At 35.3% G+C, this 25,187-nt stretch overlaps 1 protein-coding gene across 1 annotated transcript in view; it reads right to left on the reverse strand.

The window, feature by feature from the left end:
• ADGRL4 (adhesion G protein-coupled receptor L4) overlaps nucleotides 1–25,187 on the reverse strand; it is a 103,813-nt gene that overhangs the window by 30,847 nt on the left and 47,779 nt on the right. The window contains exons 3-11 of the mRNA XM_070405457.1: nucleotides 23,782–23,934; nucleotides 16,278–16,427; nucleotides 15,771–15,841; nucleotides 14,784–14,963; nucleotides 14,492–14,675; nucleotides 12,921–13,037; nucleotides 8,358–8,563; nucleotides 2,838–3,011; nucleotides 1,443–1,646 (exon numbers count right to left, since the gene is read on the reverse strand). Coding sequence (XP_070261558.1) covers nucleotides 1,443–1,646; nucleotides 2,838–3,011; nucleotides 8,358–8,563; nucleotides 12,921–13,037; nucleotides 14,492–14,675; nucleotides 14,784–14,963; nucleotides 15,771–15,841; nucleotides 16,278–16,427; nucleotides 23,782–23,934 — 1,439 coding nt within the window. The remainder of the gene's footprint in view (nucleotides 1–1,442; nucleotides 1,647–2,837; nucleotides 3,012–8,357; nucleotides 8,564–12,920; nucleotides 13,038–14,491; nucleotides 14,676–14,783; nucleotides 14,964–15,770; nucleotides 15,842–16,277; nucleotides 16,428–23,781; nucleotides 23,935–25,187) is intronic.

Raw genomic sequence — 25,187 nt, forward strand, 5'->3', positions numbered from 1 at the left:
CTCCACCTGCAGGAAGAGCAGCTGGCTCCATGGCCATGACAATGCATTTCTCTAGTCTCCATTGTATTAGTTCTATTAATACAGAAGTGTGTAGCTACTTCTTTTGTTATTTCTATAAGCCAAACTTCAATGATAGATATAAAGTAGTTATAAAAAGCAGCAGGCCCCATGGCCATGACAATGCACTTCTCCAGGCTTCACCTGCAGGAAGAGCAGCTGGCCTGGGGCTCCAGATGCTGCACTAGAAAAACCATTGCTGTGCCTATATTTCCCCCGGGCTGCTGCCAGCCAATAACCTGGAACAGCAGGCTTTTAAGATGTTCCTGTACTCTGAGAGACAGAGGATTTTTTGTCATGTGACTTTGGCTCAAGGTCTTCTGAAAGGAGTCCCGAACAACCATGCTAAACTTTCTTTAGAATGCACTGCTGATATGGGACACGACTAAAAAAAGGAGACTGAAATCCATTTCTAGCATTAAATTACTAGATAAGTTAAGAAGAAGAAGAAGGAGAAGGAGAAGGAGAAGGAGAAGGAGAAGGAGAAGGAGAAGGAGAGGGAGAGGGAAAGGGAGAGGGAGAGGGAGAGGGAGAGGGAGAGGGAGAGGGAGAGGGAGAGGGAGAAAAGGAGAAGGAGAAGGAGAAGGAGAAGGAGAAGGAGAAGGAGAAGGAGAAGGAGAAGGAGAAGAAGAAGAAGAAGAGGAAGAAGAGGAAGAACAACAACAGCAACAGCAACAGCAACAGCAACAACAACAACAACAACAACTGCACTGCTGGTTTAGATGCTTCCACCCACCCCACTTGCTTTCCTCTCTCCTTCACTCAGGATCAGACCTGCATCGTAGTCTGACGGCTCTCCAAGTATCTTTCTTCTGATTTTCTCTCATAGTCATTTCATCTAATAAAAGCATTACATGTTTAATTATATTTTAGTGTCTGTCTCAAGGAGGACCCAACTAGACATAATACGGAAAACTATTTTATAAGGCCCTTGGTCAATAATGGTGAAAATGGGTAGTGGGTAGTTTAAATAAAGTGTAGTAACTAGGTAGATCCGATTTATCATATTTCAACCTATGAACCATTGCTGCTTTTATGTTCAGTCCCTGTGTTAAGAGAAACTTTATTTCCATTTTTCTCCTCCTGCCTTTGTTTAATGCCCATGTAAAATCAAAACAAAACAAAAAGTCTATTTCTTTATTTTGTGGCAAAGTTTTCATTTGTGCCAATAGTTCCTCATAATGAAGGACATTTTAGTTAATGAAATGGATAGGCAGGATGCTTAGATATGTTAGCATTATTAAACTTAGAAAAGACTTACAAACAAAGTATATATTGTGTTTGCCCATTAAACCCTTAATTATAATTCATGTTTCTATGACATATAGACATAGGGACCTACACATTTAGAAAATAAAAATAGAGAGTAAAGGAGATTTACATACCTTATTAGAATTTGTATTGATCCCAACCAGAAAAACAAGTTCAGCAAGGAATAGGTTACAACAGAGATTTTTGTGAATTGTTGTCCTGGTGCTTTGAATTTCACTAAAGAACCAGAAGGTAAAAATGCATATGGACAGGCAAATCAAAGAAATAATTATTCCTAGTTGAGTGATCCTTGTAAGAATATTATAATCTTTGATACCCTAAGGGAAAATAATAATAAAGCTGTTAAGAGAATAACTCAGTAACTTGTCAAAGGAACTACACCATATAATGAACTTTCATTTTTGGTGAAACATTAATCAAAATGTCCATAAACTGTAAAAATACAAATGTGCATTTAGATGACTTGAAAATGCTCAATATTCAGAGGAATGTGATGTAAATCATGAGGCACTTTAATAGTTCTATAATTAGTGATTTTTTTTCTAGGCATAGTATATTTTAGTATATGGTTTAGTACTGTTATCATCATCAGTTTCATGATATTAGAATGGTAATTCATTATTGTAATGTGAACATGGTTAATTAAAACAGATTTATCAGTGGTAAGACCAATTCTTATTGCTATGCAGCCATTCATCTAAAACACATTAACAAAGGTATTAGAAATGCTGAACATATAGTGTCAAGTATAGTTGAGAGATTTTGAAATGAGAAAGTTGGTTTTATTACAACTAGATGAATATTAATATTTTATATACAGAATAGAAGTTTCTTTGCTTACTTAACATTCAGAAAAAGAAAGCATCTTTATGACTGACATTATGCTTAGGAAGATTTACTTGTATATGTTTATGTGAAAATGAACCTATAATCTAATTAAGATTATCAAACCAATATATAAAATATTATGTAATATAAATCCAAGATATTACTGATATAACATGCACATTCTAAAGCTATTCACCTTAGAGAGATTTTTCATGTTTAAAAATCTTGTGGGATTCTATTAAAACATGATATTAGTTATGAATATGCTAATTCTTATTGACCAGGTATCAAATATTTTAACTACATTTTATTGTAAGAATAAACTTTGTATACAAAGCCAAAAATCCTTAAAGTCCAGTATACATTAACATGTATAAGTGGCCTTTAAAGGGACCATTGAAAACAAAGAGTCAATGCATCAATATTTAACAATCTACTACATATTTACAGACTAGATAAGTCCTAGACTAAAAATAAGCTAAAATTTAGTCTAGATATGTCATAGAAGGCAGGTAAGAAAAACAGAAACAAAGACTATAAAAAGATAATGTTGGAGTTTCATCCATTAATGAAATATGCTATTTATACCCAAAGAAAATATATAAAAAGTAATCATTCTCTTAAATGACACAAAAAGAACACATGGTGATTTATAAATATGAAGTAGAAAGTTGCTTTACAATGGAAGTGCCAGAAGACATCAAAATGGCAAAATGTGTCAGATGATTACAGCTGCAAGAAGTGTGGGTCTCATTGGAGTACGTTAGCTCACAGCCCTCTAAGGACCAGCTGCCATTCATGGTGTCAGGGGAGTAGTTCCAAAATGCACATTGACTCCTATACTTATCTGTGATCTGAAAAAGAGACATTTTACTGATGGAAAAAAGAGAAAAAGTTACACATATGGCATCACTTTGTAATATTTAAAATACCATTTGCATATCAATATAATTAAAACCATGTCTAAAAACTGAAGCATAAATCAATGCTAATGAATGAAGGATGCTTTTATATGGAAAAATTGAAGTTAACATTGCAACAATGTCATATTTTATCAACCCTGGGTCACAAAATTGATGTGAAAATGATTTATTATCAAATTAGATCATGTATGTATCATTTTGAAGAGTGCATGACACTCATAATTATATGATATTTATACAATAGATATTAATTGTTGACCTGGGTTCTGAAAATACAACACTGAACAAACAGAAAAAGTATTTGTATTGTTGACCTTACATTCTCATGAGGAGATGAGAAATTATTAAACAAGAAAAATAACCCAGGGAAAGGAGATAGAAAGTAGTATGGAGTTTCATGTGAGGAGGCCTTCCCCAGGAGATTATATCTAAGTGAATACCTTAATGTAGTGAGAGCATGAGCTCTGGAGACTGGAGAACAGAAGGTCCCAGAGACTTGGAATGGAAAATGGGAAAGCTATGAAGTGAGACTGAACAGGGATCTCCCAGAAGCATGTAGAAACCAGTGTAGTTAGTGCACAATGAATGAGATAAATTGTAATGAAGCCCTGCCTGGGTGGCTCAGTTGGTTGGAGCATTGTCTGGTACACCAGAAGGTTGTGGATTTGATTCCCATTCAAAGCACATACCTAGGTTGTGGGTTCGATCCTCAGTTGGGGCGCTATGAGAGACAACTGATCAATGTTTCTCGTATCAATGTGTGTGTGTGTGTTTTTTTTTTCTCTCTCTCTCCCTTCCTCTCTCTCTAAAAATAAGCATATTCTCAGGTGAGGATAAAAAAAAAAGGAGTGAAGACAAGAACAGAGATAGACAGGGGCTGATCACATAGACTATCAGATGGCTGTTCAATAAATAGTAGTTCTCTTTATCACATATTTATATTAAAAATCATAACACAATATCTAATGAACTATAAGTTTTAACAATTATTTATTAATAGAATGGTGAATACCTTAATCTTGTATCTTGTAGAAATAAAACTACTTATAATTATATAACAGTTTGCATTTTAACTAGGTGCTTTCTCACGTACTTTATTTAATTTTACCCTTAAAAGAGCCTTGTGAGGTAAGTATTGTGTTAAGAGGCCAAGAGGTATCAAAAAATATATTCAAGACTAATCATTAGGAAGTGGAATAAGACAGAATCAAACCTAAGACAACTATATATTAAGGAAAATATCAGTTGAGTATCAAATAGATGATAGGCTTTTGTTGCAAAGCCAGAAATTCTTAGTTAAAAAGATAAAGCATCTACCCTCAGAATGATAGAAACTCAGATGATTTTTCACAAAATCATACCATTGCTTTAATGAGATATAAGCTAAACCCAACACTTAGATCAACAGCTTCAGCCCTGGTGAAAAGGACGATTTAAGTGGACTGAGTCTGAAGAGACAGTAACTGAGCTAAAATTAAGGACATGACAAAACATTTCTTCAAAGAGGTCAAGCTATGTGAAGAAAATTGACTTCATATCCAGTCCCCCCATCCCCAAACATATAGGAAAATGATCAACTCCATGCTTGTTGGAAAACAGATAAGCCAGAAAAAAATAGAGGGACTCTAAAACTGGGAAGCCAGAGTCAGCTGAGGGTGAGCGTCACTTAAAAATGGGTTAAGAGACTGTCTACACACTGACCTCCCACCTTCGCTCACCATGTTCTCTTCCTTCTCCTAATTCTTGCAGAAGCTTCTGTCCATAGGCATGAGACTGAAAGGAGTCCTTTTGTGAAACTCACAGACCCAAGAGAAATGACTATTAGGTAGTGACGTTCAGGAAAGGTAGAAACGTGCCTGATAACTCTCTCCTGAAGCACACCACTGCCTCAGCCACCTCAGCATGTGCTCTTCAATCTCTCAATGCCTGTACCAGATCCCAGTGGCTAGTCATGAAGCACCACACCTCTGAGGACGAGCTCTAGCATGAAAGGAAGGACACAAAGGCAAACAAGCCAAACAAGGGAAATCAGGAGCAACACAAGATAGGGAGCAGAAAACGTTGTTTTAAAAAATAGAAATAGTAGCTGAGAGAGAGATATTTAACCCAGTAAGTGAAATCAGGGTAACAGCAATAATGTTTTTAGTGAAATAACATTGAAATAAAAAATATTAGCAGAAAAAAAAGGAAAATAAAATTTAAAAACAAACAAACACCTTCGTGCAGTGGTTCTCAACCTGTGGGTCGAGACCCCTTTGCCGGTCAAACGACCCTTTCACAGGGGTCGCCTAAGACCATCCTGCATATCAGATATTTACATTACGATTCATAACAGTAGCAACATTACAGTTATGAAGTAGCAACGAAAATAATTTTATGGTTGGGTCACAACATGAGGAGCTGTATTTAAAGGGCCAGAAGGTTGAGAACGACTGCCTTAGAGGCTTGCTTAGGAAGTCTAAGAATCCAATAATAGGAGCAGCTGGAGAAGAGAACAGAGACACTGGAAAGGAAGAAATTACCAAAGATGTAATACTAGAAAGTTCCATAGAACTGACTACACAGGCTCATTTAGGCCTAATGCAATTCATGGAGAAAGTCTTACACCAAGGTTCATCTTAGATCAGAACTCTCAGAATAAAAATAAGATCTCAAAACTTTATAGATAGAAAAAAAAAGTGATCATACACAAAAGACTGTGGTCTGAAAAAGAGACATTATGAATTGTAATCAACTTCTCCAGGTTAACTTTAAGAGCTAGAAGACAACTGAGAAAGGTCTAGAAAAATCTGGAAAAAAAAATTGTTTACAATTTATAACTCTGTCATGGAATTTATCAAAGTGTAATGATAATATACCTCAATATTCTTTTCTCAAGAGCCACTGAAGAATATTCATTATATGTGTAAATAAACTAAGGAAGAGGGAACACTGGCCCAGGGAAACATTGAATCTGATCAAGGAGACAGGTGAGTTGCATGTTCAGGATGATGGTGAAAGCCATGTCCAGGCCAAAGAGCAAACTGTCCAGATAAGATCAAGTTTACAGAGGCTGAGGGAGGATGCCTCTAGGATATCAAATTAGCTGGTAGGTAATCTTACGTATTTAAACATTTTGCGAGGAGATATAGAGTATTGTCAGAAAGTTTGGGTACAACTTAGTAGTGGTTAAATAGAAATCTAAGCCAGCTAAATTAGAGGAATGTACTAACTCTTGAAAGATGTTTCATGCTCATGATTCGATTGTGAACAATACACACTAAATTATGAAAATATGCACATTAAAAAGTGATTTGACCTACAATTTGATCTAAGCATGGGAGTATGGATAGTTGTGGGAGTATGTGTATCACAGGGGAAGTTGTGTGCAGGAAAACAAAATCCAAATTTTCCACAGATCAAAGTCAATTGATAATACCTATTTTAGAAACTTAAAATAAGAGGTGTTACTGAGCTTGGATGAAGGAGATACAGAGACACTGAGAGTGTGGTCCCTTTTGGGTAGGAAGCCAGAAACTTGAGCTTATTTGTTAGTGGAGACACTGGCACCAATGTGGAGATATCTAGAGAAGAATAAATCATGAATGAAATATAATTTCTTGAGAGGCCGGTAGGGGAGGGTTTCAGAGAACAGCACTGGGCAGAAGAGTATTACAACTGCTGAAAACATGGATTATGGAGGAGGACTATGGGTATAAAACTTATTTCTACAAGATGGTTATTGAGTGACCACAGGCAAGTTATTTAATTTCTCAGAGTTTCGTTTCTTATTCACAAGATGGAGATAATAGTACATATCTCACAGGACTATTGTAAGAATCAACTGAGTTATTTAAAAAGTAACTTAGAATAAGGATAATATTTTTATGACAACTATTACTAATATTCCTCTGGGGCAATGGAGAAGTATATACTCATTGGTAAAGTTGCGAGTAAATTTTCAGGGAATCAGGAAACTAAAGGTGTTATGTATAACTTGTACTTTCTCAGAAAAAAAAAATAGGATCAAAGTTTTATTATTAGAGACAAGGAACCATGCATAAGTAGGTGTGTTGTCAGAGAAAAGTGATGAAATTTCATTATGATAATTACTTTGAGTGAAAAAGAAATTTTGATAAGAGTGGCAGATTAGAACAATAAAATTTTTCCATTAATTATAATGAAGATTTTTTGTTGAAATGTGTGATTTGTTCTGTTGCGGTGTCAAAGAGATTGAAGTAGGTTGACCCGGGCATCTTTTCACCTGCCAAAACATTCCTCCAACAAAACTGTAGAAACACCGTCAGGCTATGTAAAAGAACAGTGTTTAGTTTCTGGTGTCAAAAGGGTCGTTTGCATTTAGCATATCAAAATATCTGTTTAGTTTCTGTTCATACAGCATTTCACACCTTCTATCTCCCTCAACATAATGCCTACCGATGTTTAGGTGTGAGCTCTTTTCTTCCACTTTCCTACACTTAGTTTCTCTCCACATTAGATGTCTTTATTTATAGTGACACATTTGTATTGTGGGCAAGCATATATGTTCTTTCAGTCCTTTCCCTCTCCCATAAACATGTCAATGTAATTGGCCAACTTCAAGGTTCTCCAAATGGAGCATTAGTGGTCCTTTAATCTTGTTCCAGGGCTGAAATTCGACTGAGAGCCGAAGAAACTGTAAAAAGGCAGCAATCTATGACTTTGTGTTTCCCCATTCATTTTTAGGTATGTAAAAAAACTAAGTACTTGATTATTTCTAATGATTTTTTTTATTGTATTGTTTCAATTACATATGAATTTGAAAAAAAGATTTAGAATAACAATAACAGAGTAAAATGGTCTCAGCTAATTTCTTTCTGAAATATTATAAACTTCGTTGTGATTTTGTTCTAATCAGTACCAAATCTGCACAAACATTATTTTAAATGATAATTACTAACCAAACATTGCCTTCATTAAAAAAGTAATATTTATCTCTTTGACACTGATACATTTTTATAATTCATTCCTTAAAGGTACAGAGACTTCCATAATGAATGATATATGTCCTTAAAACTAAAACTAAAATATAGCTTAAATTTGGAGAATCAAATATGTTAGTTTTTTGGGTTTTTATTAGGCAGTTTAAAGGACATTGGAAGTATAAAAATATATAGAAAATTAGTTGTAACCACTTTACACTTTTAATTTTGAATTTTTATACTCAAGAACTTACATATAATTAAAGTGACACAGTACAGATATCCACTTATTTGAATGTTTCACAATCACAATCAATATTCACCAGTCACAACTTACCTTTATATGTCTTAATGTAAATGTTATTTTTTCAAGTTCATACAATGTGGGTGGGTTTGAGCTAATTGAGACAGAAATTATTGAAGAGATGACTCTTTTCTCCTCTTCAGAACGATCATCACTTTGAGGTTCCAATAAGAAGTTGTCAGACGATGAAAACAAGGGACCAATACTCTTATAATATAAAAATGCAACTGCAACATTGCCTATAAATCAAATGAGTGTACTTGGTGAAATATTTATAAAACAAAAACATTTTTAAGCTGTTAAAATAAACATAATTGGAACATTTTTTTTTTTACCCTGGGAGTCATACAAAAAACACCCAGATACTGAAATCTGAGTCATTATAAGTTCATGCTGGCATCACCAAACCATATTAATACATATCTCTCACCTCTGTGTCTCTGAAACTGATTACAGACTATAACATCTCTTTTGCACAAACTATATTTAAGAGAAAAATAGTCGTAAGTAAATTTACATCCCAGTCCTAAGAACCAAAGTGTGAAGGATATTCACCCAAAAGATAAATGTTTGAGTTATTACTTTGCTGTGTAAATATGTGAGTTAGAAAGTGATTGGGAGAGAATTATCAAAGATGTATAGCATTAAGAAAGTTTATAATTGAAAGAGCTGTAAGAGGTCAACTTCATGCTTACTAAAAATTTTTTTCTATTTAATATTGATGACATATAGATATGCAGTCTTAGTATTGGACATTTATTGTTCTTCAAAGTAGTCATTGACCAGCACCCTATAATGCCCCTCAAATACAGTGCATCAACACATAACCCAATACTAGACATGTAACCTGATCAGTACAGACTATCATGTGACTATATTCCCCTTAGCCTAGACACTACACCTCTATTAATGGAGCTCAAATTGCCTGGGTTTTTGTAGCAGTTTATTATCACTGATTTTAAATGTATGAACAACTCAACATCTAGATCTAGTATATTTCAAACTTTTTGTTTCAACTCAGATCATATTATGTCTCTATTTGTTCTACAGAAATATAAAAGATACATATAGGACTTTATAGTCAGACTTTACTCTTAGAATCGGAAATTCCACTTTCAGTCACTGCTGCTACTTGATAAAGTAACTAACTGCTTAGAACAGTGGTCGGCAAACTCATTAGTCAACAGAGCCAAATATCAACAGTACAACGATTGAAATTTCTTTTGAGAGCCACATTTTTTAAACTTAAACTATATAGATAGGTACACTGTTATTAACTTAATTAGGGTACTCCTAAGGTTTAGGAAGAGCCACACTCAAGGGGCCAAAGAGATGCATGTGGCTCGCGAGCCACAGTTTGCCAACCACGGGCTTAGAACTTTAGCTTTCTCCTCTTAAAATGATTGCAGTAATATACTAGCTATTTATTAAGATAAGGTGGAGATCAAGTGAAGTAATACATGTGAGAGTCTTCTGTAAAGTTTAAGATACTATATTATTACTAGAGGCCTAGTGCACAAAATTTATGCACTTGGGGGGGGTGTCCCTCAGCCCAGCCTGCACCTCTCCAATCTGGGACCCCCTCGGGGGATGTCCGACTGCCGATTTAGGCCCGATTCCTGTGGGATCGGGCCTAAACCGGCAGTCAGACATCCCTCTCACAGTCCGGGACTGCTGGCTCCCAACCACTTGCCTGCCTGACTGCCTGCCTGATTTCCCCTAATCACTTCTGCCTGTCAGCCTGATCACCTCCTAACCACTCCCCTGCCAAACCTGATCGACACCTAACTGCTCCTCTGCTGGCCCGATCGCCCCCAACTGCCCTCCCCTGCAGGCCTGGTTGCCCCCAACTGTCCTCCCCTGCTGGCCCAGTCACCCCAAACTGCCCTCCCCTGCCAGCCTGGTTGCCCCCAAGTGCCCTCACCTGCAGGCCTGATAGCTCACAACTGCCCTCCCCTGCAGCCATCTTTTGGTGGCCACCTTGTGACCACATGGGGGCGGCCATATTTGACCACATGGGTGTGGCCATCTTGTGCGAGGGCGTGATGGTCAATTTGTATATTACCTCTTTATTATATAAGATGATTACTATTATACTTATTAACTAGAGACATTATATGTTTATGTTAGATATTTGTACAACTTCCCATAGAAAAAACTCTACCATATTCATTAGCTCCTTCAAATTTGTGACACTGGCAAATAATTTACAAAGCATAATCAAAATTATAAATATAAATGTTGATAAATCATGAAAAAAAGGATATTATACAAAGCTTGAATTCTCCACATCACAATATCATCCTATTTCATAAAGAGGTAATACGCAAATTGACCATCATGCCCTCACACAAATTGGCTGCCCCCATGTGGGCACAAGATGGCCAGCAGGGGAGGGTAGTAGGGGGTGACCAGGCCTGCAGGGGAGGACAGTTAGGGGTGATCGGGCCTGCAGGGGAGGGCAGTTAGGGGTGATCAGGCCTTCAGGGGAGGGCAGTTAGGGGTGACTGGGCCTGCAGGGGAGGGCAATTGGGGTCAATCGGGCCTGCAAGGGAGCAGTTAGATGTCGATCAGGCTGGCAGGGGAGCAGTTAGGGGGTGATCAGGCCGGCAGGCAGAAGTGGTTAGGGGTAATCAGGCAGGCAGGCAGGCAAGTGGTTGGGATCCAGCAGTCCCGGATTGGAAGAGGGATGTCCGAGGGGTCCCAGATTGGAGAGGGTGCAGGCTGGGCTGAGGGACACCCCCCACCATCTCAGTGCACAAATTTCGTGCACCGGGCCTCTAGTACTATTAAATAATACTCTTTGGATATGGTTATGTGACCTTGAAGCTGCCCAAGTATATTGCTATTGATATTTTTTATATTAACCTAATAGTATCATAAGAGACATTGATAACCTTGCTGAAATTCAGACACATTACATATTTTCTTGAACTGCTAGCCTAGAAAAAGTATATCAAAAAAGAAATAATGTTAGTAAAACATGATTGGGCTACTGAAATTATAATAACTCAAAGAGATGGCAACTAATCCAGGTTTTTTGATGGATAGACTAGGGCCGGAAGTGGGACTTGAAAACCTTTTAGGTCAACTTGATCTATACCAGTTAATAAACCAGTTCATGCAACAGTGAGTAGTTGTAGTAGGACATGGTCCAAAATCCAATGTAGCACCAAAAATATAAAATATAAGATGTATTTTTATAACCTACTAGAGGCTCAGTGCACAAGATTCATGCACTCTGGGGGCAGGGGGGTAGGGAGGAGTGTCCCTCAGCCCGGCCTGTGCTCTCCCTTCAGTCTGGGAACCCTCAGGGTATGTTCACCTGCCAGCTTAGGCCCATTCCCCAAGGAAGTGGGCCTAAACTGGCAGTCAGACATCCCTCTGGCAGCCTGGGAGCCCTCCTAGGATGTCTGACTGACTCTTACGCCCGCAGGGAGTGGGTCTAAGCCATCAGTTGGACATCCTTAGCGCTGCCGAGGTGGCGGGAGAGGTGGGAGAGGCTCCCGCGACCACTGCTGCATGCAGCAATCAGCCTGGCTTGTGGCTGAGCAGAGCTCTCCCTGTGGGAGCCCACTGACCACCAGGGGGCAGCTCCTGCATTGAGCATCTGCTCCCTGGTGGTCAGTGCACATCATTGCGACTGGTTGTTCTGCTGTTAGGTTCAATTTGCATATTACCCTTTTATTATGTAGGATGGTTATAACAGAGAACAAATGTGTTATTGTATATATTTTTCATATGTATTTATGACCACCCATAGATTCTTGAGAAAATATAGTTCATGTTTTCCCTAGGTAATATATTTTGAAGAACAACCACAACAGTTCTGCTATTGGCAGACATTTTTTTTTCTAAGTGCATTGCACTTAGAGAGCAGATAAATGGTTAAATTAAAATAGCAGCTGATAGATTGTCTGTGGTTAGGGGGCAAGGAAAAGCTGGCCATGACTGAATTATTCAACTCCCTCCATTCTACTGCTGGTTCTGTACTATCCGTTGATATGGTTAGAGACAAATTTATTAACTATAGTGGGAATTAAGGATTTAGTTTAGATAATTACTGTTACCTTCTAGTCTAGCATTCTGTGATTCCATTCCTTAAGAAATAGTGCCTTTAGTTCAGTTGAAGACTAAGCAATGATAAGTGGAAAAAAAGTCCAAGTTTAAATAACTTTCTGTCTTTTTGAACATTATTTGCCTTCCTTACACAATCACAAATTGAGTCTCACAATGAGAAATATGAAGCATTACTGAAGAAAAATTAAAAACTGTATGCAAATCATAACATTTATAGACTGCTGCAAACCAAGTAATAAAACCACATTTTTAAAATATTTTCATTAGCATCTCAATATCAGACAGTTACAGAAGTTGGAGGTAAGACAAGAAGGGTGTAGATATTGTCAGCTAAAATTCTTCCCAGGTATTTCTATCCAAATGAAAATCTCAAGTAAAAATATGGAAATTCTGTTTTTAAACATCAAATGCTTATAGAAAACCATACATATTATATGTACACGTGATATAATCAAATCCTTGATAAGTATTTATTGCAAATCACTGACATTGTGTATATGATTGTCAAAGTCTTACCGTCTGTATCATCTGCAGCTTTTCTCTTTGGAAATATCTTTATGTAATCTCCATCCACATTCATATTGGGATGAATATGTTTCATGTGATGTGAATCAAAAAAGAAAGCTTTGAGAGCTGAAACAAAAGCATGAAAATCATAAATTTCCTAAAATTAGTTTAATCAATATTTATTTAGTTAATAGACAATTTCAGCTATTGTTATTTCAACTTCTTATTTATGACAGATAGAATGAACCTGTTTTGAACATGTTTGAACATTATAATTTATCTGATTCAAGGTTATTTTTTTAATTTACTATAATGCTCATAGTTTATATATACTTTTATTAAATAAAAAATAAAAGATAAAACATGTATGAACACAGGGAGGCTATATATCATAATTACCAAAGCAAAGAATAAGAATTATAATGTCCTAGAGGATGGTATTATAATATACAATATGGAGAGGATCTAATTAAATTCCTGTAGGGTACTTTTTTTAACTGGTGTATTTTCACCTTTTCCATGCAGGATCATCATAGAAATGTTTGCTCCTATATATTAGTCACAATGCTTGCTACTTTAATTTTGAGTAAATGATGAACCCTGATGAGATAATGATTTCTGTTGCATATCTACTGTTGCACAGCAGGATGTCACCCACAATATATGGTAGAGATGTACTCTGTTTCCTCTGAACTACATAATCAGCATCTTCAATTTGATCCAAGATTCCTAATGTTTTAAGTATAATACTGCATGAAGCAGGAAACATTCTAATATACTATATTAATTGCTTTAAGTTATCAAAAGACAAAGATTTCTAAAAAGAAATTTAAAAATACTATATCCAGAGAATCTCTCTGTTACTATCATTGGTCAAGGTAGATCCTAACAAGTTATGAGATGACTAACTCAGAATGGCAAGGGAGTAATATGCTTTGTGCATTTAAATGCTCAGCAGTTCAGGAATAGGAAAAGGTGGAGATTGTAGGAATAAGGAAGTGCTCATGTATTCATCCCTTTTTAGTGATCCTTTATTCATGTCACTCTTGTACTATGCATCACTATTTCTTTCTACATTGATATGAAAAAAATGCCTATTTAATCAACAGTATTCTATATAATAAAAGTATAATATGCTAAGTGTCTGACCAATTGGTTGACGGTTCGGTCAACCACTCAACCAATCACTATGACGCACACTGACCACCAGGGGGCTGATGCTCAAATTGGTAGGTTAGCTTGCTGCTGGGGTCCAGTGGATCAGGACTGGGTGAAAGGGCCAGATAAGCCCTGGAGCCCTCTTGTGGTCCTTTCCCAGCCGGTGGCCCCTGACCCCCATGGGCCCCTATTGGGGCCAACCAGCCAACCTCCCGAGGTCCCTCCCTGGCTGGCCAACCCCTATCAGCCCCAATCGGGACTGGGTGAGATGGCCCCAAATGGCCCTGATCACCGGCCAGGCCGAGGACCCCACCCATGCATGAATTCGTGCACTGGACCTCTAGTTTTAAATATTCTCCTTCCTTTTGAGAATGGCTTGCTTGGAAAATACCATTGCTTTGAAGTTGACCTTGGCTTCTTACCTACATCACTTGAATTAGTATCAAACTGAGTGGTCTTTTGGAAGTTTTGAGAAATCTGTAAGGTAGCTTGTTCGACAGCATGCATCAGCTTTGTAAGATGAGTTATTCTATGAGTCGCAGGTAACTTGTCCCAGACTATAAATGTATCCTTTTGAACAAAATTATTCACAGTTTTCACAAATTCCTGTTGAAAAATGTGTATCTTTTAAAAATGTTGGAATTTTTCATTAATCATAGATGTAAGGGGAATTTTGAAGCTCAATAATATTGAGTTAAAGTTCAGCATACTTACAGCAAGAGTTGAATTAGAAAGGCCGCCCTTGTCTGAGATAGTGCTATTCATGTAACCAAGGAATGGTGATGATTCTGCTAATATTTCTATGTATGTAGTTATATCCATTGGTGAAAGATGTTTCACAGAATTCCTATAGACATCTTGTAGTAAAGCCACAAGTTGGCCTATGTTCCTAATCTGAACAAAAATAAGTTCCAAAAAATGAAACCAGATTAGAGTACTATTGGATCTTTTCAAGACTAAAGGTTACATGTTCAATTTATTCTGAATTTGGTTTTCTTGTCCTATATATTAATAAGTTACCATATTAAACCCAAATTATAACATGCAGCACTTCAACACAAAATTATTTAGAAAAGCTTTCCAAATAACTTAAAAAACATAAAAATTACTTCAGAAAAGGAACAGCATGTTTGAATTGGTAATTTTTTAAATCATCTTTTTAAAGTTATAATACTTATAAACTTAATTTGAATTAGATTGTAATCAACCACAGAAAATTCTTTACAACGCGATAAAATGGAAATTGCTTTAGCTGATTGTTAATTAGTCTTGTTGAGACTCACACTTTCAATCACATGATAAAAATTTTATAGATGCCCTACTTTTTGAAATATTTGCTAAAGAGAGCAAAATTTAGATTCATTCATTTATAACTCCTTAGAATGTGGGAATGGGCCTGACATCAAAGTATGTTTTTTCTATCTTGTTTGTCAACTTTCTTTACATATTTAAAAGAATTTTTGACTATATTGAATTGTGAAAAGTAGCATAAACTAGATATGTGAAAGTCTTCTTCAAAACTTTGGTGATTTTCAAATTAATCCTGCCTGTGACTCAAAATTCTTAGATCTCTATATGTAAATAGTTTCAACTCTTCATGAAAATCAATTGCTTGTTACACTTTTTACAATGTGACACTGAAAACATTTTAACTAAAATCAAAATATAAAGATAAAATTTTAATTCAACTAGTTTACTTACTTTTGTTAAAATTTTATCAACATTTGCAGCAATACAGGCATTATCTAAATAGCAGTCTGCATTCACATTTTCTGTAGAAGAAAATGGATCATATAGTAAGTTTTAAAATATTTTTTCTAAGATGATTATATCGATTACAATAATTTTGCTTACTTATTTAAAACACATTCTTAACCCAAGTGTCATTTTCAATTTTCATTCATTAAAATTCAATTATTTTTCATTATTTATTAATTTAAAAATTATTCATTTTTATTCATAAATACACACTATTTTATTAAAAATGGAAGATTTTAGTCACCCTAAGGAATATGATGTATTTAACTATATCAAACATGTGGTCTACATCTTCTATAAAGAAAATTTTATATATTTTTATTTTTATTATTTTTTTAAATTTCACTTTATAAGCAAGTAAAGAATACTGAAACATTTCTTGGAAGGTATAGCTCTTTGACACTTTACAACTGTGTAGTACATATTTTACATAGTTATTTGATAATTTACCTTGGCAGTAAGTGCCATCATTAGGTGTGAACTGTGCTTTTCCTGTGGATGTCTGATAACCTTCCTTGCAGGAGCAGTTATACCCACCATCCACATTTTCACATACTGCATGATCACCACAGGCAACTGATTCACTGCATTCATCTATATCTGGAAATATTTGAAAAAAAAAAACACAACTTTTTAATTTAGTACTCATATAGATGCTACATTGCTGATATTATGTCTATTTAGTCATAGCAAATTGTATAAAAATGCAAGGAAAATCCCATCATTTAGAAAAATGACAAAGCTACCTTAGCCTCATATATTTGTTTAACCTTGATTTAGCCAATGTATTTTGACAGTGTACTGAAAATGTTATTCATGGGCCAAACTCTTGAACTGTTTTCTGAATGGCATGATTCATCAACAAAGTCATTAATTTCATCATTGACTATGTAATATTTAGTCCTAATTTAATAAAAACCCAATTTTTAAAATACTTAGCTTTCTAATATTAAACTTAATTAATTATAACAATTCAGCTTAAATAACTCTGGAGGATAAAAAAGAATAGCCCATTTCTTTCCAAGGCTCCATTTTTGCATGCAAATTACTCTAAAAATTAAGATGTAGCAAATGTGTGATTCAACTCCCTTAAAATTTTACCTCAAATGTTATTTTTTTGTTCAGGTTACATTATATTATGATTCTTAATACATACCCAATGTAGATAAAGTAACAAATTGTACAGAATTAAGTGTTTGATTTTTCAGTAGCTATATATCAAAGCCACAAGAAAAATGATAGGTTTTAAGCTCACATAATTTATATTCCTAATTTTAAAAATTTTACATACTATAGTGAAATAAGTCTTAAAGTAATAAATGCAGTATAAATGCTCTGCCAGTAGGCATAGTTCCAATAGAGAATGATTCCAAGGAACTGAAGTCCAGATTGTTACCTTAAACTAATGCAAAGATTTTTTTGTGTTTCCAGCCTAGTTCTGACATCTTAGAACTACTCTGTTAGATTAATGAATAAATCTGTACTCTTAAGTATACAATTTTATTAAATAAAACTAATAGAGTGGCATAATACTGTTTGTCATAACAAAGGAAAGTAATTGAAGTTCATTAAAATGTCATTTAGTTAGTTATCTTAAATGTAGCTGATACTAATTTTTCACTTTAAAAATGCAATAAAGCTACAGAAAAACATTAAAACTCACACCACACAAAAGTGAAACTAATAATAGATGTCTTGCCAGATTCTTGAAGAAAACTCTATTAGCTATAAAAGTGATGGTACTAGATTTAAGAAGACAATTAACAGGCCCCCAAAAAGGTAGAAAGCCCCATGTTCTTCTGCCACGTCTGTGCATTCATGATCTGTACTATCCAGGAATCCAAGTACATTACTTTTAAAGAAACAGGACTGCTCTAGCATCCTCACCCTCTTCCTCTTATTTCTATATATGTGTCCATAAATTGTCACTCAAAAAAAAGGAGTGGGGGAGACAAACTAAAGTGGAGGGGAGTAAGAGCAGGTTGACTCTTGGAATATGTAGAACCATCAGGGAAAGCATCCCAGGTTGAGCTGAAGAGAAGGACCCAGGTAGGAGCACATACTAGGGTTATTATTTTTTCATGAAAACAACGAAGTGATAAAAAAAAAGTATGAGAAAACAAAAGACTAGTTCTTTTTGGAACAGTGCTGAAGAAGTAGCATTAACTGTAATCAAGTGGGGAAAACACTCCAAAGAAAGTGTGAAAACATCCATGAAGTATCATGAACAGAACAATTTCTTCCATGGATAAGAAAAGCTATGTTTTGTTTTGTTTATAAGATTTTTTAAAAATTGAGTTTTAGAGAGAAAGCAAGGGAGAGGGAGATAGAAACATCAATGAGAAAGGTACATAGATTAGATGCCTCCTGTGTGCCCTATACTGGGGATCAAGCCCAAAACTAGGGCATGTGCCTTGATGGGGAATTGAACAAAGACCTCTAGGTGCATGGGATGACACTCAACCAACTGAGCCACTCAGACCGGGCAGAAAGCTATGTTTTTGATTACTCAAGTTTCATACTTTTAGATGCCTTTTATGGATTAACAGTAATCATGGTGTTGATTCTCTCAATTTCAAAATTATTTAAAGGTGCAACATACCTTGGGAACTTCATCCCACATCCAATCTCTGAGCAACATACAAATCTTGGCTGTACAAACTCAACTTTTATCTGCCCTCTTGTACTTTGGGCACAGGTGTACACAATCCTGCTCATAACGGATTGTGCTTCAGCTCTCCCATGTGCATCCGCCTCAGCCTGGGATGCTTATGTTGGTGCTCTGCTCTAGTTCAAGCCCTCGCACCACCAAGTGGTATCAGCTACGTGGTATCTCAGAATGTCAGCCTTTGACCAAAGAAGGTATTTCAACTTCTGAATTCACCAGTTCACAAAATGGTAGTCTGTAAAAATCATGAGGTAATATCCTGGGAGACTAGTATTCAAAATTAGGATTATGCAAATGTTTATATTCTGACTAGAGGCCTGATGCACAAAATTTGTGCAAGAGTAGGATTTCCTTCCCCTGGCTACCGGCACTGGCTTTCCGCATGCACCTGGGACCAGGGCTGGCTTCCCTCCAGCCCCGGCTTTGTCTAGAACAGTGGTTCTCAACCTTCCTAATGCCGCGACCCTTTAATACAGTTCCTCATGTTGCAGTGACCCCCAACCATAAAATTATTTTTGTTGCTACTTCATAACTGTAATTTTGCTACTGTTATGAATCGTAATGTAAATATCTGATATGCAGGATGTATTTTCATTGTTACAAATTGAACATGATTAAAGCATAGTGATTAATCACAAAAACAATATGTAATTATATATGTGTTTTCCGATGGTCTCAGGCGACCCCTGTGAAAGGGTCGTTCGACCCCCAAAGGGGTCGCGACCCACAGGTTGAGAACTGCTGGACTAGAAGGACGTCCAGAAGGATGTCTGGTCTAATTAGCATATTACCCTTTTATTATAGATTCCAAATGTTATAAAAGAATATTAAATATCTCACCAAAGTAATGTTTTCCAAACCCTAATCATCCCATCTAAGTAATGTTTTCCAAACTCTTTATATATACTTTTCTTGTTTATATTTTTTCCCATTACTTTTATGTAAAATGTGGATGTGAGGTTTGCTGAATTTGATATCCTTTTCACTCAGAGCCTCAGCAGTAGTTTATTGAGTTTAACCTAGTAATGGAGTGTGTGGCTACCACAACTGGCTAGGTGCTTCCACTACCCTCAGCTTATCATTCTATACGCCTTGGTTACCTAGCAATATAGAGAGAATCATAAAATATTGAAAGACTATCCCATGTTCAAATAGGATGAAACTAGATCAGCCAAAATGAATATGACTGCCAATTTGCAGCGAGATCCACCCTAACTTCTCTTGCAATTTCTTGCAGGGCATAATTGGCTTGGACCTACTAAAACAACAATGGATTCCCCCTAAATCTATGTTATTTATTAATTTTGGGACCCTCGGTAATACTATAAAAATACCTTTTATCTCCAAATAGTTATTTTTCATAACAAATGAGGAAATGTATGTGAAGGTGTTTGGAGTAGAGTCGAAGATGTAGTAGATATTGTAACTAGAAATCAGGTCCAGAGGTTCCATTATGTTTTTTTTTCTAATATTAGGAGCCCTGTGAACATGCCAGTTTGGAGAAAATAGATTGATAATGAGTGTCTCATTAGGTTGCTCTGTCTTGGAACTTCCCAAAGCTATAAAGGAGAGAAAAAGAACTCCCTCCCCTTCTTAATTAAAGCAAAATTGTACTATGTAATTATTTCAATTGGACTAGAATTGACATACCATATTTAAGAATTGATCTACTTTTTCCACTACCAACCTAACTCTTGGCTTATTAATGCAAACTCGATTTCTCTAAATGTAGGCACATCATAAAAATCATGTGCTTGTTTTGCACATCAAAAATTCATTTGTTACTTTTTCAGTAATAAGGTTATATATTTTTTTTAAATATATTTTATTGATTTTTTACAGAGAGGAAGGGAGAGGGATAGAGAGCCAGAAACATCAATGAGAGTGAAACATTGATCAGCTGCCTCCTGCACGCCCCCCACTGGGGATGTGCCCGCAACCAAGGTACATGCCCTTGACCGGAATCGAACCCGGGACCCTTGAGTCCGCAGGCCGAAGCTCTATCCACTGAGCCAAACCGGTTCTGGCATATATTTGTTTTTTTTATGTCTACAATAATCCAACCCAGAATATTATCAGAATTTCCTTTTCAAAACATGATCATTTAATTGTTTTGATTCTTATAATTTTCATCAGTAGCAGAATTTTCTAAAGTTGTTTAACTCACAGACTTCAAAGAAAAGATACAATGTTCAATTACTAGGAGTAACCTGCAGAGACAAAATTGGATGCTAATATTATTCAAAACGAGAAAAAAATCTGAAACTATAAGATTATCCATGAAAACAGGACATAAAAATTACAAGCAGTAAACACAGCTCTTAAGCACAATAGTAAATGTGAAGGCATTCTTAGATTCTACTCATTTGGTATTGGGAGAGTCACTTTACTATTGATTGCCACAGTTTCTGCATTTGTGAAATGCAAGCCTGTACCAGGTCTCTGGGAAGCTGGGCAAATTAACTTTTGCTTTACTGTGATTCCAAGGTGAAGAAAATCCTGCATGGTGCTAAATCTTGCTCAAAGCATTCTGTAACAAAATCACCTTATCTGTGTTAAATAGTATTTAAATATAGACTAAAAGTAAAGAATTTTGCTTGGGTCATTTTTGCCCTGAATTGCAGTTTTTCATTATCTATTTATAGAGATTCTTAATGACTATAATTATCAGACATATCAAATTTAACTATCAGCTAAACTTTCAAATTACAGGCAACATAGTACAAGGTGATATACTAATGTATAAAAGGAATAGAATTATGGTTCTCTGTTCAAATTCCCTGAGGATTTTACTACAGGACTGGAAAAAAGAAATAGATGCTCTGCTTCTCAAAAAAGAAGTTTAATCCTTAAGGACAACAAGATTGGTGAGAAATAACAATTTTCCAGAGAAGGAGTTTTTTACTGAATAATCCATCAAACAAAACAAGTAGAAACTGAAGGACTCAGTACTGGGTATTGGGTTTTCATATAATTGTTGTGTTTACTGATTACTTAAAATAGCAAAAAAAAAAGGAAATTAACAAAAAATTAGGGCCATTCCACAGTATCTCAATAATAAATAAACATTGGGAGAAATCAATATATTATTGATTTCAGAGAGGAAGGAAGAGAGAGAGAGAGAGAGACATCAATTATGAGAGAGAATCATCCATTGGCTGCCTCCTGCACACCCCCTACTGGGGATCAAGCTTGCAACCTTGTCATGTGCCTTTGACTGGAATGGAACCCTAAACCCTTCAGTCCTCAAACCGATGCTCTATCCACTGAGCCAAACCATCTAGGGCAGGAGAAATAGTTTTGAATTACAAATGTATTATATCCCCAAAAGATGTTGGCATTAAACAATTTGTGTGTGTGTGTGTTTTCTCTGTATCTGTGATTCACTTTTTTTCCCCAATATAGAAATTCTATACTTATAAAGAACAGAGAGATATAGAACCCTTTGTGAACTGATGCATATTAAAATAAACATGATCAGATGAAAATGCAAGATGTCTTCTAAAGATGAGAAGGAATGAAGAGCACAATTAAAACTGTATTAAATACCGTGATTAAGATGTCACAAGTTAGATTTTTTTCACTTACTGGAACATTTATAGTAAAGCTTACAGACCTACAAAATTAGAACTTAGCTACTAAAGGTAAAATACTCACATTAAATAACATTATAAGGAGACTAGCAACAAGAGTGTAGGCTCAAGAAGAACAAAGAGTGAGGTACTGTAAGTTTTCTGCTTAGAACTTCATGTTTATCCTATTTCCTTAATAAAGGTAAATCTACATTCCAATAAAAATGCTACAAACACTAAAGATAAAATTATCATTCAACAAAATAGTATTATTTTCTCATATTTTAAATCCCTTATGCCCTTTATGCCCTTGCAAAGCTTGACCCACTGCATTTGTGTGATTCACATCAATGTATGAGAATTTAATGGCCCACCGACTTCAGTCTCATGTTGAAATAACAATAGCTTTCTAGATACAAGACTGTGATCTAATTCTCCCTTTATCATAAATGAATTGAGTGTAGTCCTGTACTTCCCTTGGCTATAAAATGAGGAGAATAAAATCTTTCCTGTTTACATTGCAAAGTAAACGTTATGAACCGCAAGTACATGAGATATCATAATTTCTTTGATAAAGACATTTCACTGATAAATTTTCTTTGAATATTATCTCCTAGTTCATCATGTTGTTAATAATAACACTGCCAGAATTCTACTTAGTTTACTGATGAGAATCTCACTAAGGACCTAATCAAAGGCCTTAGTGCGATCTAGATTAACCTCTAGAATCTCTTTCTTTTAATTATGTAAAGTAGAAGCAGCACACTATTCCTGTCTGTGATGCATAGAAAGTCCTGAGTTCTAGTCCTATATTTATATACCCCTGGCTATGTGATTTAACTCTTAGGGCCTCAGTTCACCTATTAATCTTACAGACAATTATCAATCATAATTAATTATACAAGTTGTTGGTAAACTGGACACTTTTTAGAAAACATGAGTAAGATGATTTATAATTTATTTTTAAAGTTCAAGTCTTTCACTTCAGAGAATTTTCCTGTGGAGCTGTTCATCTTTTGAAGTTTCTAAACAATCTTTTCTTCTCAGACTATTATCCAAACTCTATAGGATCTGATAAATCCAATGCATAACCAAGTTACAATAGGACATTTAAAAACATCTTCTAGATACTCTCTTCAGACTCAGTATTATATTTCATTTAGGGATTGAATTGAAATTATTATCCTCCCAGAGGACATTTTAGTGAAATGGAAATGCTTTTCTAAATAAGACTCTAGTGTTCAGAAAACCTTACTAGAAATCTTAAGTGTAAGTAACTTTTTGAAGGAAGTAGTAAAGCACTAGAACAAGTCTTTCATAAGTAATTTCTATTTGAACATATTCTAAGAAAATGTAGACCCCTTTTCAGCATATTTATAAAAGCATTGGTATCTTGTGATGCAAATCATTATTTTCTTGAGTTAGGACTTTAAAATGCAAGTAGTTATTCTGTCGTTTGTCACCATAGTTCATGAGTTTTGTTTTGTAAACTATTTGATTTGTCTCAAAAAAATCCTTTTCTTATATTCTCGAATATTCCATAGTAACTGATCAAATAACATTGGATAAATAAAGAAATTAATGAAGTTTCTGAAAGCATTTAACAACTAGAATATAAACAAGGACTGGCAGAATTTGTTTAAAAATTATTTCATCTATGGAGGTACTAAGCATTAAGCGATAGGTAAAAGCTTAAGTGAGACAGTTGACTTACCTATGCATTTGGTTCCATCATTAGTGATAAATCTGACTTGGTTACTGCTGGATCGAAAACCAGGTGCACACATGCAATAGTAACTTCCCTCTGTGTTAGTGCAGTTAGCATTTTCACCGCAGGACTGGGTTAAATTTCCACACTCATTATCATCTGTGCAAATATAAATTTAAAACATTATTTTTATACAATTGAGATGAATTCCTACTATTTTCCATTAGTCATTGGGGATTTTGACTGTTAAATAGTTTAAAGCAATACAATGTTTTTTGCTAAGAAAAGTTAGTACTAGAGAATTCACATTCCATACTTGTGTTATTCTTGTTTATAACGTAAAAGCTTGTTTGCAGTTGCAAAACAAAATAGGATCTCTTACTTCAAAAGTAGTGAATATAGCTGTGGAATCTATATTGGAATATTTTCATATTTTATATGTAATTTAATTATAATAATGTCAATTTGTGAATTTATAATACTTACAATCAGTCAAAAGAATTCCATAAGTTAAAAATGACATGTTCTAATCATGTACATTTATTTTTATCACTTGCTCTCTACAATAATTTTTAATTACTAGCTCTATATTCCTTCATTTACTCATTAATGCATTAATTACTACATGCATTATATTGTCCTATAGAAAAGTATACAAATGCACGCAAAACTGTGTCATAACCCTAACCGGTTTGGCTCAGTGGATAGAGCGGTGGCCTGCGGACTGAAGGATCCCAGGTTCGAATCCGATCAAGGGCATGTTCCTTGGTTGCTGGTTGTGGGCACATCCCCAGTAGGGGGTGTGCAAGAGGCAGCTGATCAATGTTTCTCTCATTGATGTTTCTAACTCTCTATCCCTCTCACTTCCTCTCTGTAAAAAAATCAATAAAATATATTTAAAAAAAAAAAACAATAACAACAATAAACTGTATCATAGTCCATGGTCCTTACCCTTAGATTATCTTTTTCATTTTGGATTAATGCTTTTCTTTTTAAATAATTTAATAAATTTATTGGGGTGACATTGATATAATTATATAGGTTTTTACCTGTATAATTTTATAATACATAATCTGCATATTATATTGTGCTTTTACCACCCAAAATAAAATCTCCTTTGTCACCATATGTTTGGCCCCCTTTACCCTTTACTACCTCCCTCTGTCCATTTTCCTCTGTTAACCACTGTACTACTGTCTGTGCCTATGAGTTTTTGTTGGTCTGTCTTGTTTATTTATTTGTTGCTTTCAGTTCTATATCTCACATATGAGTGAAATCATCATTCACAGTGGCAAAGAACAGCTAAAGTATCCTTCCATGGATGATTGGATAAAGATATGGTATAAATACATAATAAAATACTACTCAGCCATAAAAAAGATGAAATACTGTCATTTGTGACAACCCTTAGG

Source organism: Myotis yumanensis, unplaced genomic scaffold, assembly GCF_028538775.1.
Source record: "Myotis yumanensis isolate MYYU_CA2020_CCGP unplaced genomic scaffold, mMyoYum1.0.hap1 SCAF_2, whole genome shotgun sequence".
NCBI lineage: Eukaryota > Metazoa > Chordata > Mammalia > Chiroptera > Vespertilionidae > Myotis > Myotis yumanensis.